The sequence below is a fragment of the Maylandia zebra genome, linkage group LG23 (assembly GCF_041146795.1).
Source record: "Maylandia zebra isolate NMK-2024a linkage group LG23, Mzebra_GT3a, whole genome shotgun sequence".
In the NCBI taxonomy this organism is placed as follows: domain Eukaryota; kingdom Metazoa; phylum Chordata; class Actinopteri; order Cichliformes; family Cichlidae; genus Maylandia; species Maylandia zebra.
The window spans coordinates 5,351,543-5,370,069 of record NC_135188.1 but is presented as its reverse complement, the minus strand read 5'-3'; the positions used below and the strand labels follow the sequence as shown (position 1 = coordinate 5,370,069).

The 18,527-nt window shown below is 39.7% G+C and overlaps 2 protein-coding genes and 1 non-coding gene across 4 annotated transcripts in view; 2 read left to right on the top strand and 1 right to left on the bottom strand.

Annotated features, from left to right (window-relative positions):
- Nucleotides 1–1,676: 1,676 nt before the first annotated feature.
- LOC111500907 (5S ribosomal RNA) lies at nucleotides 1,677–1,795 on the bottom strand. Its single transcript, XR_002721304.1, has one exon. It is a non-coding gene; the product is annotated as a 5S ribosomal RNA (ribosomal RNA).
- Nucleotides 1,796–2,394: 599 nt separating this feature from the next.
- On the top strand, nucleotides 2,395–8,055 carry armh1 (armadillo like helical domain containing 1). Of its 2 annotated transcripts, XM_004554919.5 has the most exons (11): nucleotides 2,395–2,821; nucleotides 3,211–3,279; nucleotides 3,374–3,540; nucleotides 3,659–3,855; nucleotides 4,102–4,186; nucleotides 4,345–4,461; nucleotides 4,686–4,758; nucleotides 5,636–5,765; nucleotides 6,434–6,511; nucleotides 6,586–6,667; nucleotides 6,759–8,055. In XM_004554919.5, the coding sequence occupies exons 1-11, from the start codon at nucleotides 2,616–2,618 to the stop codon at nucleotides 6,785–6,787; spliced, it is 1,233 nt and encodes a 410-aa protein (XP_004554976.1). In that variant the 5' UTR covers nucleotides 2,395–2,615; the 3' UTR covers nucleotides 6,788–8,055. The 2 variants fall into 2 exon arrangements, with proteins under 2 accessions (XP_004554976.1, XP_004554977.1); XM_004554920.5 differs by lacking the exon at nucleotides 6,586–6,667.
- A 2,596-nt stretch (nucleotides 8,056–10,651) lies between these two features.
- The window catches only part of faf1 (Fas (TNFRSF6) associated factor 1), a 60,418-nt gene continuing 52,542 nt past the window's right edge, over nucleotides 10,652–18,527 (top strand). Inside the window, exons 1-5 of the mRNA XM_004554921.3 lie at nucleotides 10,652–10,964; nucleotides 13,276–13,344; nucleotides 15,046–15,092; nucleotides 17,794–18,059; nucleotides 18,170–18,261. Coding sequence (XP_004554978.1) covers nucleotides 10,905–10,964; nucleotides 13,276–13,344; nucleotides 15,046–15,092; nucleotides 17,794–18,059; nucleotides 18,170–18,261 — 534 coding nt within the window. The 5' untranslated portion in view covers nucleotides 10,652–10,904. The remainder of the gene's footprint in view (nucleotides 10,965–13,275; nucleotides 13,345–15,045; nucleotides 15,093–17,793; nucleotides 18,060–18,169; nucleotides 18,262–18,527) is intronic.

Here is an 18,527-nt window from a genome sequence, read left to right as displayed (position 1 = left end):
TCCAATACGTCTATACAAGGAAGATTAAAATCACTTTCACCTCTCCCCACTGCATTCTCAAAATGGCTTCTGGCTAGTGTCTGTCTTATTATATTGAAATTGCAAATCTTTTCATACAATTTCCAGAAAACCATCCCACTTTCCAAAGTGAAAACTCTTTTTATAAGTATGCAGTTCACAGAATTGATGAAGCCATGTAAGAACTATGTCTTTGCTACCTGGTTTGGGACTGTGAGCTGCTGATTCGATTTCAATTCAATTTCATTTAAGCAGCACCAAACAACAACAACAGTTGCCTCAAGGCGCTTTATATTGTAAGGTAGACCCTACAATAATGCATGAGGGCCAGCCATCTGCCGTGACCTTGGGGTGAAGGGAGGAAGACAGGATGAAAGACATGCTGTGGAAGAGGGACACAGATTGATAACAAGTGTGATTCAATGCAGAGAGGTCTATTAATACATAGTGAGTGAGAAAGGTGACTGAAGAAGAAATACTCATGCATCATGGGAATTCCCCAGCAGCCTACACCTATTGCAGCATAGCTAAGGGAGGATTCAGGGTCACCCCTGAATCCTCAAATGGACTGATTACACTCTTATGTTCGAACTTGCTTTTCCACATGGCTAGACTGTGGCTTGCACAGAAGTCTAAAAACAAAACACTGCTCAGATCAGATCCGGGAGGCCATTCCTGCCGATCACACCCCTCCAGGTCTCACTGTCATTGCCCACATGAGCATTGATGTCTGCCAGCAGGACAACAGAGTCCCCAGGTGGATCACCCTCCAGCACGCCACACAGGGACTCCAAGAAGGCTGGGTACTCTGGACCTCCATTCAGTGCACAAGCGCAGATGACAGTCAGGGCCTGTTCCCCAACCTGAAGGCCCAGGGAACAAACCCTCTCGTCCACTGGGAGAAACCCCAACGTACAGGCAGCAAGCCGAGGGGATAATAGGATACCCACCCCAGCCCGCCGCCTTTCACCAGGGGCAACTCCAGACTGAGACAGAGTCCACCCTCTATCCAGGAGACTGGCTAGAGAGCCCAAGCCGTGGTTTGAGGTGAGTGCTCTCTGTTTCAGGAAATAACTGCCATCCTTAATCAACACAGGATTTTTTGAACTGTCAGGTTTGCAGACAACATGGCACATATGAGGAATGGGAATTCTTCATGTGTGCAGGAAATTTAGGGAACACTTATAGTTGATGTCTTAATTATGCAAATAGCTACTATGAAGTTGATGCTTCCTGTTCTGTCAGACAGAAAACAACTATTTGTATCAAGTTACATCACATTGTCTGAAATAAAATCATTATAATAAAGTTAAATACGTATATTTTTAGATAAAATCTTTAAGTATAATATATAAGATAATATTTCGAAGTCACAAAGGTAAAACTCTTTAAAATGTCATACCAAATGTAGGTCAAATGAATAAACTATAGATCTAAAAAAGAAAAATACATTTGTTCAATGTTCTCTAGGAAAAAATGAGGATCCTTTTTGTCGCTGGACTTTCACAACCAGAGAACCGGCCTGAAGAAACCTGTTACGAAGCTTTTAAAAGTCAGCATTTTCCAAGTTTTAGAAATGTTATCAGTGAGTATTTACTGAAGCTGTCTCCACTGATTGAGCAGCAGCGCCCTCTGCGGTTTGTGTGTAGAAGCGAAAAAGCTTACAGCACCTGGTATTCCCAGGCGGTCTCCCATCCAAGTACTGACCAGGCCCGACCCTGCTTAGCTTCCGAGATCAGACGAGATCGGGCGTGTTCAGGGTGGTATGGCCGTAAGCGACGGAGACACTATATAAAAGACCTTTAATAGGTGGCAAATACACAGTTCAATAAACGTTATTGTGATACATTTCATATGTTACAGCGAAAAGATGCAAACCTTCGTTATTAACTGTAGCTTCAACATTGATCTGCGAAAAAATGCTTTTCCTGCAGTAACATTTGGATAATAACACATGTTAGTTTATTAATTACAGCACAGTACAAGTGATAGAATGCATTTAAAGCATCATGTCAGCAACAGTCCTACCTTTGCTTCGTATGGTTCAGTTTCCCAGTAATGTCCCTTAAAAATGCAAGGTCAAGTGTCCACTCATGATGGGAGTCATGACGTGCCCAAAGCCGATCACCTTTGCACATAACGTCTGCTGGTGAATGATGCAGTGGTAATGCATAAAGTTTGGGAACTCTGTGTCACCTTTACAGTGAGCGATGAATCCTGTATGTCTGACGATCATAGCAGGAGCTCCGTCGGTAGTCAGCGATACCAGCTTTTCCAAAGGTACCTTTTTCTCCGCGAAAAACTCCTTCACCGTGTTAAAGATGTCAACTCCACTCCTAGTTGTCTTTAGCGGCAGTAGTGTCAGAAGTTCTTCTGATTTTCCTCCCACCAAGTTTCCGGGTGCCAGTGTGTGGCCGTTACTAAGCAACCGCGAGTTAGCAGCAGCAAACCAGAGATAGAGGAAGAAAGCTACCAAAATCAAGCCTCTGAATTTAAGATGTTATTCTGTATCTCTGGATAATTATTCAGATTTCTGGCTCTGCTTCTTCACTGTTGCTTAATTTCGGTTTACCAGCGATAAGCAAGGCAACAAAACGATGTCAACACAAGAGCAACAAGCTAACATCGGCAAAGTTCTCAGCTTTCTTCGGGAATGGGACCGCGGTGACATGAGGGTCCGCGGTCGCATGTTGAGCACCTTTGTGACTCAAAACACGGGGAAGACGTTTTATGAGCTGGAGCTGGAGTTTGCGCAGGTCGCCAGTCTCTTCCTAGCTCGACTTACCACATGGATGAAGCTCACGTATCCTTTATTCAGCCGTGGTCTAGGAAAACTGTTAGTTTTGGACATATATTTTTTGTACAGCTCAAAAAACGTGTCCTGGGTGGGGTGTAAATATTTCCAAATAGTAGTGGGATTCGTGTTTCCTTGCGTAAGTCCTGCAGGATTTAATTTGAAGACTTAAATGAGGCTTAATTTAAGTCTACTGCTGGTTAAACCTGCACGGGTTTGGGACTATCTTGATTTTGAGGGGCCTGCATAACATGTGAAAACAACACATTTAAATCATAAAACATATTTTTTGTTATACACATACAGCCAAATGGTGCTGAATATATTCTAGCATAAAATATCAGAATAAAGTTTTCAGAATGTGCCTGCAACTGGACAACCCTTTACTAATACTTCAGTTACATGTTAGGCACCTTCCTGGGACTTCAGCTGAAAGCACTTGGGATTTTCCTGTCTGCTTCTTGTCAGTAAGTGACCCAAAATGCGGGACTGTAATCTGCAAAAATATCTTTAGGCCAACAGATGTTTTCTTTCAATAAACCATCTTTCTGATTTGATCAGTGATCAGTATCTGATGAACTTCCTGGAGGATGGAGGAGCTCTCACTCTGCTGGACATTTTGAGCCACTCTCAGAGCAAAGATGATGACAAGGCCGGAGCCATCAAACTTCTACTCACTGTCTCAAAAGCAGGTCGCAAGTACAAGGAGATCATCTGTGAAAGTCACGGTAAATTTCACATTTGTCTGTGGCATATGTAAATTTATTTTAGATTTTAGATCAGATTTTAAAACAGCCTACAATATAGTTTATTTTATCAGTAATGCTTCTTTTGCTTTGTTTCCAGGTGTTAAAGTCATAGGCGAGTGCCTGTTCACATCAAACAGAGATGAAACCAAAGAGGCAGCGTCGGTCCTTTTGGAGTCCCTGTCCCACGGAAATCCCAGATATCAGGACCAAGTCTACAAATATCTGATTACCTGCATGACTTGTAGCTCACCTAAATCCCTGCAGCTTATTCTGCACACCTTATGTATCATCCAGGTGAAGCCAGCCATCTGTCAGTGTGCCCCAGAATGGCTGTGGCTACAATGTAGCTTGCCATCACCAGTGTGTGAATGTGTGTGTGAATGGGTGGATGACTGGTTGTGTAAAGCGCTTTGGAGTCCTTAGGGACTAGTAAAGTGCTATACAAATACAGGCCATTTTACAGAGTATGCACAAAGCTGTATGTTACTGCAGTCAGTCTGTATGTTGCAGAACTGATTTTTAACATTTTTTCTTTTGCAGCGAAAAATGAAAACAGCCCATTACAGCATTGTAGAGCCTCTGCTTAACACACTCAGATCCCTACACCTGGAAGTTCAGGATGAAGGTAAGCTGACACGCTAATTTTTAAATTTATCCTGAAATTTCTTTGTATCCTGTGAAATAACAAATCATTCCATTAGCCATTGTGATTGTGGATGAAAAATTGCGATCCTGTTATTATTAATCAGCTTTTCTGGTTTTGTCTCTTTATATCTTTGACAGCCATTAAACTCATCTTAGACCTGAAGCATTATGATGTGAAGGCAGTTCTACTGACTGGTTTGGTGGCTCTACTGAGGCCTATTAAAGAAAAAGAACACCAGCATCAAATCAGCAAAGGTGACATTAGAGTTTGGTTGTGCGCTGTGAAAGCCTTTAATATACACCTCTTTCTTTTGACCAATTATGGCCGCCTTTTCATATTTTAATTGGTGCCTTTCTGCAGTTTGTGATACAGTTACACAACCCATCAGTGAATGTGTTATAATTTTGTAAATGAGCCCTAACTTGTCACAGTCATTTTCATAAAATGTTTTATTGACAACCTTATACAATCTTGTCAGAATCAGAGATGACTGAGATGACTGGATCTTTCCCTGTACTTGTACAGCAAGCTGCTGCAGCTAAAACAATACGGTATGGAGTCCAAATAACCTCCTCAATCACAGTATAACACAAACTCAGTTAAACTTCTGGGATATCTCTCTGTCCAGTTAGCAAACAGAACATAATGTGAATTGTTCAAAACCATGATGGCTTTGCAGGTGGTTGCCAAAGACCATTGCTATCATGCCGTGCTCATGGAGCGTCATGTGGATGTTATGACCAAACCTTTAGAAACAAATCACACACTCATTTACATACATACATACTTATATCTTCTCTAACATTTGCATTACACACCCACAGAAACTCAATGAGGACAGTATAAACAAAAATCCTGAGTTGTTCACGATAGATGCAAGGGGAACAACTCAAGGTTTGGTATCTTGCCCAAGGATACTTTGACTGTAGTAGCCAGGTGCTCAAACCATTAACCTTTGAATTAGTAGACAACCTGCTCTACCTCCTAAACCCCAGCTGCAGTGACAAAGTCATAAGCTAAAAGAAAAACTAGAGAAAAATCTGTCAGGAGGGATAAGAAGAGAACAATGGTTTATAGTCACCACCTGCAAAACTATTTCCTTTTTGGCAGGTGTTGTGTTGTTGCCTTGTTACCACTTTCTTTGGTAGCAAAAAGGGTGATTTAGAGTGACAGTGGTTTATACTTCCCAGTAAATAGATTGAGATGCATGAAGCTAAACTGACTTTTTAGGCCATGGTTTGATAAAACCATGACATAACATTTTATTCATGGCAGTGTGATAGCTTTATATGTTGTAATAAAGTAGCTATCTTTAGCTGCTCCCATGTCACAAGGGTTCACAATAGCCAGTAGCTCCCCATGTTTGATTTGGCAGTTTTATGCCCGATGTCCTTTCTGCATTTTAATGATGTTCAATATTTGTTAAAGGCTGCTGGCTGAGGAAGATCAAGAGCTTTCTCGTGAGCTGCTCTCTCTTGGAGTGATCCAGCATCTTCTGCACACTATGGGCAACAGAGAACATCCTGATGGCCAAATACAAGCCAGTCTAACATTAGAGGTACTTCAGTGTGTGTGTGTCTTCTCAAAAAAGCAGGCTGATGACACCTATGATGATTTCTCACAACCATTTGGTACAAATAAAAAAAAAATACTATAAAGCGCTTCAGCCTTCTATTTTAAGACTTCACTTTTTTTTGTTCTTTACTTTTTCTTTTCAGCAGAATAGGACATATTCACAGTTGTAACCCAACTGCTTTTTGAGAGCTTCATTACCTCATGCTTGAATGTGGTCCTGTCAGCAATCTACTAATGCATGTCTACAAAGCAGGACAGTTAAAGTCATTATGTCTTGCCCAATTTTCAACTGTTTTTAGATGGTTTGAGTTTCTGTTACTGTTCTGATAGAATTTTCTGATTACTTATGGGTTTTCTTATCACTGCTTCTTGGTCCCCACTGCCTCCACCCTCTTTAAGAAAAATGTGTAAGCAGTAATTTGCAATTATTGTGTTCCAGTTTTTTTTCTTTTGCATTAAATTAGAACCAGAAAGTGCCAGCCTTGTAATTAAGTGGAAACAGAGGCTGCTTTTCTTGAAGTTGGGCTGTTTGTAAAAATGTGTTTGGTTCATCTCCGTTTCTCATTTGTTTTGGTTTTGCATCTGTAGAAAGAAACATTAATTCAGACATATGAATATCAGCTTCTGGTGTCTGCTTTCATCTCTGTGTAGTACTTTGTCGTCTCCTTCCCTGTTGTTGAGGACCAAGTGCAGAGAGTGATGGGCAGCGCTCTGTTTGCAGAGTTCAAAGTAAGCGATAACCTAAGTTAAAGGTGCATTGCTCCAAGTCAGTACCAACAAATATAATCACAATCTTTCTACAGAACAAAGCTGACACTGTATACATGAACATGAATGAAACAGAAGCAGAAATGCTGCTAACAAATCAGATTAACATGTCACAAGGTAATGATTTTACTGTTTTATTTGACAGCTGATTATTTTCCTATATTTCCTGTACTATGTGAAACTAATTGTATTCTTTTTCTTTTTTCAGTTTTAAATGGTAACAAGTCTGACAGCTGACCAGAGGAAAAATCGTTTCATAAACGGATATAAATAAGGTTTTTAGAAATGTTTGTATTAATACCTATAACCTGTTCTACCATTTGTTTTTGTATTAAGAAAAAATATTCTATCTATCACTAGAAAAATGGGAAGTTCAGTCATTTATATTAATATAGTGAGAAATGGCTCGGACAATGGAAGCTCTGTCATAGTTTTGGGGCTTCTTCTCAAATAAATACAAATAAATAAATAAATTTGCAATTTATATGTGTTTGAGGTGTGTGTGCACACACACACACACACACGCGTGTGTATACTCGCTTGAGTCAAATTTGAGGTCGCACTTTTTAACTCCCACCCTTTGGGGACACCGGTTTCTGTTTGGTTTAGAAGCAGGCTGACAACTGAATTTTACACCTCCAAATCCACAGAAATAAAATAAATCACTTGAGATTTTCATTTCATTAAGCAATATTTCTTCATACAGTATTTTTACCTTCCTATTGGGGACTGGGAATGTTTAATGTCCCCTTTGGTGTCTTCAGTGATAAACCAACACAGATAAACCATTTTGTGCCACTTTTGAGGACCGTACTTCCCTTTGGGGTCTTAAGCAATACACAGATACACTAACTATTTTACTTCAGTTTGGGGGATATTACTTCCCTAAAGGCAAGTCCTTCAAAGTAAGTACAATAAAATGTAAGGTTACAATTTAACTACCCAATCTAAAAATAATCATTTTGCAATTAAGTATGTTAATTTGACAACATCCAAGGGATTTGAAAGAACTTAAAATATAGGTGTCTGTGAAGATTCTCAGTCATCCAAAGAAAAGCGTCTGGACTTCTTTGAGTTGCTTGAAGACGTTTCACCTTTCATCCGAGAAGCTTCTTCAGTTCTAAGGGTCAAATGGTGGAGAGTCATTGTGAAACCTGGCCCCACCCTATCATGTGATTTCCTGAGGTCAGACGGCCCAGGATGTGAGCGTTAAGGCGTCTGGGAAGGGATCTCAAAACTGGATTATAGATGGCAGACAGTTGGTGTTGTAAACCAACGCACACACACACACACATGCAGACGCACGAAACACCTACACTGATACGCCCTCACTATCACCCTCCCTACCCCGGATCCAACGCCTCCTCCCATGCTTACCTCCCATCCGATGTGGACACCAGATCAGCTGGAGGCGCAATCGAAGATTGCAGCAGTGATGTTTGTGTATTGTATGTACGGTTGGCAAGGTCTGTCATCTCGGTTGTGGGCAACTGCAACTGACAAATAAAGGCTATCTCATCATCATCATCATCTTTGATGTTTGATTGAGTCCAGCATCGAGTTTCCACACTGTGTAATAAACACTGGATTTCCTGCACGTTTCAGTAGTTGTTCTGAAGAGGTGAAAATTTCCATGTGTTGTTCAAAGACAGGAAAGCTGTTTTGTCTTGTTTCTTGTGCAATATTAAACACAAGATTTGCCCGAGCTCATATTTCATTACACATTAAACTCATGACCAATGTCCTGTGGTGATCAAATGAAAGTTAAGGCTGCTAGTGTCAGGGTTGGTTGATGGAGGACCCAAATGCAGAACGTTCTAAACACAGAAAGTCTGTTTATTTACAAAAAGCTATGAAACAGTGCCAACAATCCACAGTGTGTTCCCAATTCCCAGGCCTTCATTCCTTTCCTTGATATGTGGTAAAGTTTTGTCCTCCTTGGTGCCTATGTACACAGTGTGCTGCTCCCGTCACATGTTTCCACATTTAACCTAGAAACGAGAGATGCCACATTTAGTACAGTCCTATCCACCGTCCACTACTCTCTTAAGTAGGGCTCCTTGATAGACACACACACAAACACACACACACTCACTCCAACTTTTACACAGGGAAGCGAGGGAACAGGAGCAGATCACACCAACAAACAACCATAAGCATTCCAGAAGACAAATGAAACTAATAATTATTCATCAAACCCCAAAATAACAGACCCAGGCCCATGACAGTTCGAAATCTTAGCATACAGTGTTTATATGATGCATACTGTTATTTTAATATCTATTGTAAACTAGGGCAATGAGAACTTTTTTCCTTATCTGCTGCAGTGGCTGATTAAGAAGCGTGGGACAATACTATCAACTACTGCCTGAGATTGAGATAATTACTTTACAGCATGGCTGGGATGACAGATTGCACTGGATACTGTGAGGATTTCAGTCCCATTTGTTGAACTACTTCTTGAAAACAATAATTAACTAATGTGGTTTCAACTGTAAGAAAGGCCTCTCCAGATGTTGTCCTGGTGGTGGAAGAGGCCAAGGAACTCTTCTGGGAATCGATCAAAGAGTGCAGGGAGATTTCTAAATACCAAGTATGCATATTGAGAAACAGCCAAGCGTAGCCAACGCCTGTTGCTTTGGCGTGGTTTAAACAATGCCTAAGATAAAATGTTATAATAATAATAATAATAATAATAATAATAATAATAATAATAATAATAATAATAATAATAATAATAACTTTTTATTTTATTATCATTTAAAATATTTAGGAGCTTTAGTAAGAGTATAATCGAGCACATTTCATTTAGTTTTCCTGGGAAGGCCAACTAATTTGATTTGTAAGTTTCAGACTTAATAACTGGGACCACTTTAGTTTTACTTTGTAAAGCACGTGGACACAACTTTTTTAAAAAAGTACGAGTCGTTTTCGTATTTATGTACAAACAATTAAATAAGGTACTGAATTACAGTTTGAACATTTCGGTAGCCTATCCTTTTTAAATTAAAAGGCCTCGATGCTTCACAATGCTTCTGTTAGACATCTGGAGAAACGTCTTGTGTGTTAGCCACAGAGTTTTCCACTGGTTACGTACTACAGCGGGGACTGTATTAACAAGGACTGAGGACTGTGTTATTGGCCATATTATTTCAGTAGGATAAATGATGTATGGGTCCCCTCTAGTGTCCAAGAAACATATTACTCGTATAGATGACCAAAATTTTCTTTGAAACTGTGCATGCGGAAAGAGGAAAAATAATAACAATACCACTGATGTGAAAATATATTTAAAATATTTATTTGAATAAAAGTTAAGATCTCTACTTGTTTGTGAAACCACCCAACGCACCGGACAGTGCACTAAAGATGTGAAGAAGAGCGTGCAGATAGGGTGGAGTGGGTTTAGACGAGGATAGCAGCAAGAGAGAAAAAGTCTCACAAGTGAGACCTGCGATGATGTTTGGTTTGGAGACTGTGGCACTAACAGAAAGACTGGAGGCGGAGCTGGAGGTGACAGTATGAAGGTACCAGGCAGGAGCTAAAGAGGGAAACCTGGGATTGCAGTAGGAGATTCATGGATGCAGTGAAGGAGGATTGCTGTGACAGAGGATGCTAGGGATAGGGTGAGATAATCCGCTGTGGCGAAACCCTAAAGGGAGAAGGTTTGCTCATGAAAGAGCCTCACATCGGTGGCTTGGTTTAATCTGTTTCAAAAAGCATATCATGAACCAGACAGCAGGCGGAGTTGCTGACCTGGAGGAGGAGCCTGTTACTGCATGGGCTGGCTGTGTGAACTCTTCACCTATGTCACATTTACAAGACTGGTCTATAAAATCTAAATGACCTTACAACTCTGTAATAACACTTGGACAAAGTCATATAATTTCTGATGTCGTGTTACTCCTAAAGCTTAGGCATGTGGAAGCCCTGGCTAATAGAATATTAAATATGTATGACTTCAGTCTGTAGATATGTGCATAGTAAACATATTTATAGTGGTACAGTTATTAAGGAGAGAAGCGCTGATTTCATGCAGCTACATGAAAGTTAACCTCCCTTTATCGCGTTTGGGGTTTTTTACGACAATCTGCGACAAAATCTCCGGTTTACGTCAGCCGTAAAGCTGACAATAGTGATATGAGATAACTGAACACTGTAACGTTACTTTACAGCATTTTGTCTATTTGAAGCAGTTAAAAATCAAAGAAAGTTCAGCATTTCCCAATTTGACAGCTCGTTCACTCGCCGCCACGCCTAAGCAAACAGTTTTACCAGCACTCAGCGTCCCTGTGTGAGTACAGAAAGCAGCGAGAGCCAGTGGAACAAGAACTGCTTTTAGCCAGTCATTGCCATGGCCTCCGAAAGCGGCGATAGCAACATGGATAGAGAAATGATTCTGGCCGATTTTCAGGTGAGTGTCATTTTTTCTTAGCCCCTCATATTGTACGAGGTGGGCATTAATGTGCCCGTTGTTGTTGAAACGCCTCGGACTGGCGTGGTAAACAGCAGACCTGAGCTGGTGTTTCTGTGGTTAGCACGCTGTGCTAACACACTGACAACTTGCTACCTGATTATGAAGAAGCCTGTTATCTGTGTGACCAATAACTACATAACAGAAAAGATGACCCAGACAGATGACAACAGTCATCTAATCTTTTGAATCGTTTACATATAACGATCCAACTACTACTGAGAGGGAATTTTCGGGGCTAGCCGCTGCTGTCAGCTTGTTTACACATTGTTTTGCCAGCGTTTCAAATCCTTATCAGAAACTGTGTCATCCATAAAGACTCTAAATGTTAAGCCCAGTTTGCCGTGAACATTGCGATAATGGCGATAAACCTTTGCAAACTGGCAGTAATTTATGATTCTGTTTATCTGACGGTCTTTACTAGAACAGCATATAATCGTCATCTTCTGTTTGTGTTTAGCTAACTGTACGCAAGCTCCCCGGTGAAGAGCTTGTTACTGTAGTTTTGTTTGCAAGTTTACTTTAGTATACTGTTAGGGAAGTAAGTGATTTTTATTTTTATAGCTCTTTTCGAGACAAAGGACCGTCAAAAAGTGCTTTAAAAAGGTGAATGGGTAAAAACTAGCCCGCACTATTCGCAAAGTTGACACACATTAACCAAGCAAAACAACCCAAAATCACAACCACTACTTAAATACTTATCTAAACAATTTAGTTGTTTTTTCTAAACAGTGGTAACCTCTTCCATATTTTGGAGCTAAGGTTTGGAGGCAGAATTCCCTTTTGTTTTCAAATGGGTATGCAGAATCAAAAGAAGGCCCCAATATGAGGACCTGAGGGATGCAGTGGGCCATAAAAGTCAGAACCAAGATTTGAAACCGAAATCTAAACCTGGTAGGAAGGCAATGCAAAACCCTTAAAAGTGGGGTGAAATGTAAGAACTTAAAAGAATGAGAATAAAAGCAATCCAAGCAAGAGGAGGCAAAGTCTTAAACAAGCATCACCAATTGACTTTTAGAGTTTAGTAATATTTCTCAAATGGAAAACAAAACAAAACACCAGCATATCAGAGACTTAATGTGAGCATTAAATGTCAAAGACTGAAAAGCAGACAAAATATCCCATGATTTAGCATGTCAGGTTTTAGATTGGATAAAGGGACCCCAGTTCCTGTCTGATTTGGCAGTAATGCTCTGAGGAGCAATAATTAGATGTGCTGTCTTTGTCTGCATTTAACTGTAAAAAATTATTCAACCAGATCCAGTTCACAAGGTTTAAAAGAGAGGGAGACTATACAATGAAAGCACCAGAGGACTTAAACCAGATCGTTGTACGAAGCTGGATGATGAGAGCAGATCTGAGCAAACATCTTGCCCACTGAAACCAAAAGCATTCTATCAGCAACATATGAAGTAAACTAATCCAAGACAGGGCTTTGACTTGTGAATCAAGATCAGTGGTATCAAAGGCTGGGCTAAAGTCCAGGTTATGTCTAGCCAGCATGATAATATACTTTATATACACACACAACTAGTTTGCTTTGGATTTTATTCTTGATATGTAGTACTGGGCTGTTGGTTTCAATACCGCATCGCACTTTGTTCTGAATTAATTTCTTGCTGTTAACACCAAATTTTCCTGGTATCAGCAGACAGCAGGGACATGCCAGTGTTACTTTGCTTTTTTGTAGATACTTGAAGAGCGCTTCATCATCAAGTAAAAACTTTATGAATTCTATAGAGGGTCATTTTAAATAGGCATAAAATGTTCCTTAATGTTGGCATAAATATTGTTTTAAGTATTAACTGCTCCTATTATAAAGAAAATAGACATTTCTTACACATGTCTAATAGGTTGAAATGTCATGCTGGTTTAAAGACCAAAAGACCAAAATGCTCAGTACATGTTTTACTGTTTTACTATCTGAGTCTGTTTCTATTTATTTATTAAGGTTTTACATTTAAACTAGACCTACTAATTTATTTCAATGGTACTGACATTAAAGCCCATGTTTGTTGTCATGCTGAATATGTATTACTGAGATTCTGAGAAACTGGCAACCTTGTTTTGATCAAGACATCACTGAATGTTCATAATCGTTCTTAAGACTGTTACCATTTCACGTTGCTTTTATGGGTAATAGAGTAGTAGTTAAACTGTAACTGTTATTGTTCTTTTCACAATTAGAATTTGATCTTATACGATGCATTAGTCTGCTGAATTCATTTTTTGTTTTGCTTTCCCCTCACAGGCTTGCACTGGAATTGACAACATTGCAGAGGCAATCACTCTGTTAGAGCTTAATAACTGGGATTTAGTGGTAAGTTCATTATCTGCAGGCTCTATTGGGCTTTACTCTTGGACACACGGACTTAGTCTGTCTACAGGGCAGGTTCAAGAGGGCAGTTAACATCCAGTAGCGCACACTGTGTAACGGGCAAATTATTTCCTCATGTAATCCCGTCAGGTTTGTATTAATTCATGATGCACCTCTCAGCATGAAGTGCATATTGGAAGAGGTCAGTCTATATTTAGATAGATGCTGGCAGGAGCTCAAAGCAGGCAGCGAGATAGACAGTGGGGGCTGGACTCACTGCGGCTGTAAATCTGATGGCTCGCAGTTCTTCTGCAGTAGGTGTTAGTTTTTGTAAAAACAAATGTGTTTGCTAAGTGTGAGTGTGGAGTTTCACCCCAATACCTTAGTACTGCATCTGCCAGCAAGTTGGAGTTTGTGGTGTGAAATATTGCCATTGCTCTTATGTGCTTACTGTCCATTTTATTTTATTTTTAAATTTACAGTAATAAAAGCAGACGTGATTTTTTATTTTTTAGGAAGGGTGACCCATTTGCAGCTGTTTTTAGTGTTAGGAAAGATAAAATAAATGGATCATTACAATGCTGCTAAACTTTTTATAGCCTGAGCATGTTTGTATTGAGTAAGAATGCACTGTTGCTTTTAAAAGTCTTCTTTTTTTTTTTTTTTACTTATCAACGCACCTAAAGCTACCTGCAATGCCAGGATCTGACACTTAACTATCAGTGATTCATTTTATTATTTCTTCGAGCTTCTTCCCACTGTGACATTTTAAAATGTGACAGAAACTGTTTAAACACAAATTAATAGCTCAGAAAAGAGAAACAAAGTTGTGACTTTAAGTTGAAACCGAAGCCGGTGGAAGCTTCAGTCAAGAGACAAAGAGTCGTGTTCATAAGTGCTGAGGTTATGTTTGTTCGTGATAACTGCCCACCGAGTTTCTGGCAGTTCACCAGCCAGTAATGTGTGGCATTTGATAAACGGCAAAGACAGTTATAAGACCTAAAGATAATGACTGTATACTCCAATGAAGGCCAACTATAGCATGTTTGATGATGGGGCTGGGTGTTTTTTTGCCATTATTTCACAGTTCCTTATACCTTTTCTTTGCAAGAAAATTCTAGTATTGCTTTTCATACAAACAATGAATAGTGGATATGATTATAACAGCGCTTACCAGCTTTACTTTGCCTGTTTGGCAGTGTAGAATAGTGAGTGTTCGAGAGGAATCCAAACAATTGTCGATTCAAACAAAAGCAAACTGCAAAGCAGACAGTGGCTATATTTGGCCTTTCATTTCCCTTTGTTCTGATCTTTCACTCTCCTTCAGTGTTTTTTCTTCTTTTAAGTAACAGAATTTGTAAACTTTCAGAACGCACAGGTCGGACTCTACCTGTCAGCCTGACAGAGTTTGCAAGTCAGTCCGTATAAAATGTGTAAATTTTATTGAAAGATATTTAATTTTTCATATATATACATATATATGAAAATAGACCTAAGACCATAGAGGCCTAAATGAAGTTTGTTTGCCAAAAGTAGTTTATTACAGTAATTACAGTTAAAACCTGTTTGGTGATCCATGCTGCATCTGCCAGCCTCTTTGAAATTAGTTCAGTTTACGTTGGTTGCATATTTTGTCATGGTGTTATTTGGTGTTTGAAGGCAAAAGGACAACAACTGAAATTTTGACTTCTGCATTTATTACAGGCAGCCATCAATGGGGTCATACCACAGGAAAACGGGATCTTACAAAGGTAATAACCACATTCTCAAAAATCTGCTCTAAATAAGAGAAAACGTACCAGCTCACCTTTTAATTCCAAGGGAATGCTGCATAAGTTCAGAACACTTTTGTATTTTTGTCAAACCGTAATGACCAAGTTAAAGGTTAGACGTAATCACAGGCAGATGTGCAAACACATAAATGAGTTTGGGGATTCCCAAAAAACTCTCAGTGAAATATGTGCCTCTGATGTACATCACCTGCATACGCGAGTCAGAAAATAAATAAGGAAATCTTAACCAAAATCTGACTGTGTTTGCAGGAACATGAAGTCCTCATCTCAGTGTTGACAAGGCGTTGTGAACTTTATCACGGTTATAGTGGATACAGAAGTGTAGCTCAATAAAAACAGTCACACGCAGCAACATCCAGGAAATAATAACCTAGAGTCTACTGAGCTGCAGGGTATTGCTTCTGCTATGATTTTTCTATTCTGCTTTTTAATGGAGGATTGATATTAAAAAAACTTCCTGCAAGGAAGCTTTCTGCTAAGAATCAAGTTGAACACAGTTTCTGATTAGAACGGGTTTCTTTTAAGAGGGTTTGTGCCATTCACTTTCCTTCAACAGTTAGTTGTTACTCATGAGCTGATGCATACACATGCACACAATGCATGTGTGTATGCGAACATGCACACATGCATGCATGTGCACGAGTGACCTATTGTCAGCTCTTGGGCCATGAATGCAATTAGTTAATCTAGACCCTCCCACTGGAGGCATCCCCTTAACCGTTTTATTTTGCAAGTCACTTGTGCGCACGTGTGCACATGCATGTGCTGTAGTTTGTTTTCAGCTCTTGCGCCATGTGGATATTGCCAGTCTTTCTTGAAGGCACACACTGTCACGAACACATTCACTCAGTGGCTGGCATTGGTATGAGTAGGCCAGAGTTGTCCTGTAAACAGACTCTGATGACGTGACCTGATCTGGGGCCAGTTGGAGGGTACTCCAGCACTGCTGTCTAAACAGTGTTTCTGTCTTTAATCGTGTCTTTATAACTAAGCAATTTAAGAATCATAAGCAGCTTGTTAAGAGCGTTAAATATGATTTTCTCATGAGACTCCGCTCCGTCATCTGTTGAAATCATGAGTCCTGTTATAGGTGAAGGCCTCAGTAGTTTGGTTTAGATGGAGAAGAATGCCATCTACTTGTAGTAAAGGATAAAAGTACGCCCAGAACACTATAAGAGATATTTTAAATGCCTTTTCAATAGGGATCTTTTTTTCTATTCATTTTGACAGCTCTTGAAATCAGCCTTATTTCCCCTCGACACTTTCAGCATTAAAAAAAAGATGATCTTGGCAGGATCTCTCATATTTGTTCTTTAATATTTGTTGCAAAATCTCTTTTTTTTTTTGCATCATCTGTCTCAAATGTAAACCATCTCTGATTTTAGAGCAAATGTACAGTTAGCACCTTCAATTATTAACATGATATGCTTTTTATTGTAGTTTTCCCACATGCATTGCAGCCCTAAACTTTTCTAGTCACTGCCTTATGAATGTGCCTGTCACAGTTGGATTGGCAATTATGTGATATTTAATCTGCCAACATTTCAGTACAAAGTCTAGGTGTGATATCTGATCTTTGACAGTCGCACAGTTAATGAGTTCAGTAAATTCAAAGCTAACGAGTGGTTGTCCTGTGTCCTTGCTGCGTGCTCTACTCAGGTATCGCCTAAGTCAAACCGAGTATTTGCAGTATTGGAAATGGTGAGAAAGGAGAACTTCCAACTACAGTATGTCCTGACTTGGATTTCCCACCACTTTTCTGCAGTTCATGGCACATGTGTTATCTCTGTTCCTTTGTTGGTATATTTCACAACAGCCTGATGTTGATTGCATATACACTATAAAACATCAAGAGCCATTATGTGAACCCGTTGTTTTAGTTGATTTCCTGCATCGATTACACGTAAAATGTTATCTTATTTTCATCTAAGTTACAAGTTTATATCTATAAAATACAATTTCATTAATAACACAAACAATGAAAGTCATTAATTTATCAGCGCACGTGTGAGGAGCTGTCTTTGAGTGTGCAGTATTTGTAACTCAGTACATGACATTCTGATTTTAGGAAAAAAAATGCTAATTTTTAATTTATTGGTGGATTAATTTTATTTCTCACTGAGTTGATGAGCAGGGGTGCAGTTAGATTAAGATTATTCTAACATGGTTGGATCTAGTCCTTTTCCTGTTGCTCAGGTTTGTTGTGGAGGTTTTTATGGCGGACAACATACGGCTCAGGCCAGTGACTTCTCCACTGTTGTTAAACTGATAAAATGTTTAAGCATGGCTTTTGCGCTTGCGCAAGCCTGTTATGCCTGAAAGTTTCACACAAATTTCTGATAGGATAAACTGATGACATTAGGTATCCAAACAGTCAAAGGTCAGCTTTATTGCAGCATCATAATGTTTGCCAAAAGCAGTTTTTCAGTCATTATTCAGCACCATAACTGAGGGGCACGAGGGGAGATTGTGACCATATATGTCTTTTATTGAATTGGTTATACCTGCTTTTGCTGCCTAACATTTAAAGTAAATATTCTGTATGAGTTTACACAGACATGGAGCTGCACTATAACTTGAATAATTTGAAGCAGCATACAACCACAAGGAAGTCATTTTAGTTCTATTTTGAATTTCTTTTCTGACCGTCTTCCTGTAGTAACTTTTCCAGTGAGGCGAGTCAGGCCACAGTGTACGGACCTCCTAGCCTCTCAGAAGCAGCTGACGCAGCAGCAGGAAGCGCAGTTCCTCCCCCCTCTTCTTCATCTTCGTCTTCTTCACCTCCATCGTCCTCAGCTTCAGCTTTTTGCCCAATCAACCCTTCTTCCCGACACATCGTAGAGCGTCAGTCCCGGATGCTCAACTTCAGGGTCGAGTACCGGCAACGCTCTGTAGAGCTGGTGGTTGAGGAGGGCAGCACAGTTGGTGAGCACCGCAAACTCGCACAGATGTACCGTGTCCATATTTAACGCTTTCACACTGACTTTTGCAAACAAAAGGTCAATTTTCCTTTCTTTGTCTAATTCAATCCATAGGAGAAATCAAACAGATCCTTGAAACAGAGCTTGGTGTTCCGGTGTCCAAAATGCAGTTGAAAGGGTGGAAGAGCGGAGATGTGTCTGATAGTGTGAGTTTAAAGCTTTAATTTTTATAAAGCACCTTGAGGTGACTACTGTTGTGAATTGGTGCTGTATAAATAAAGCTGAATTGTATTGAATTGAATTAACACATTAAGACACTAAGAAAAATGGCGATATAACACAAGTCTGCTCCTTCTGTTAATTGTTTTACATTACCAGACAGGTGTTGCATTTAGGAGCCGATCTAATTTATATTGTCTCTACAGCTATAACTCATTCACAGGACCTTTTTACAGTTGTGTATGTTTATGTG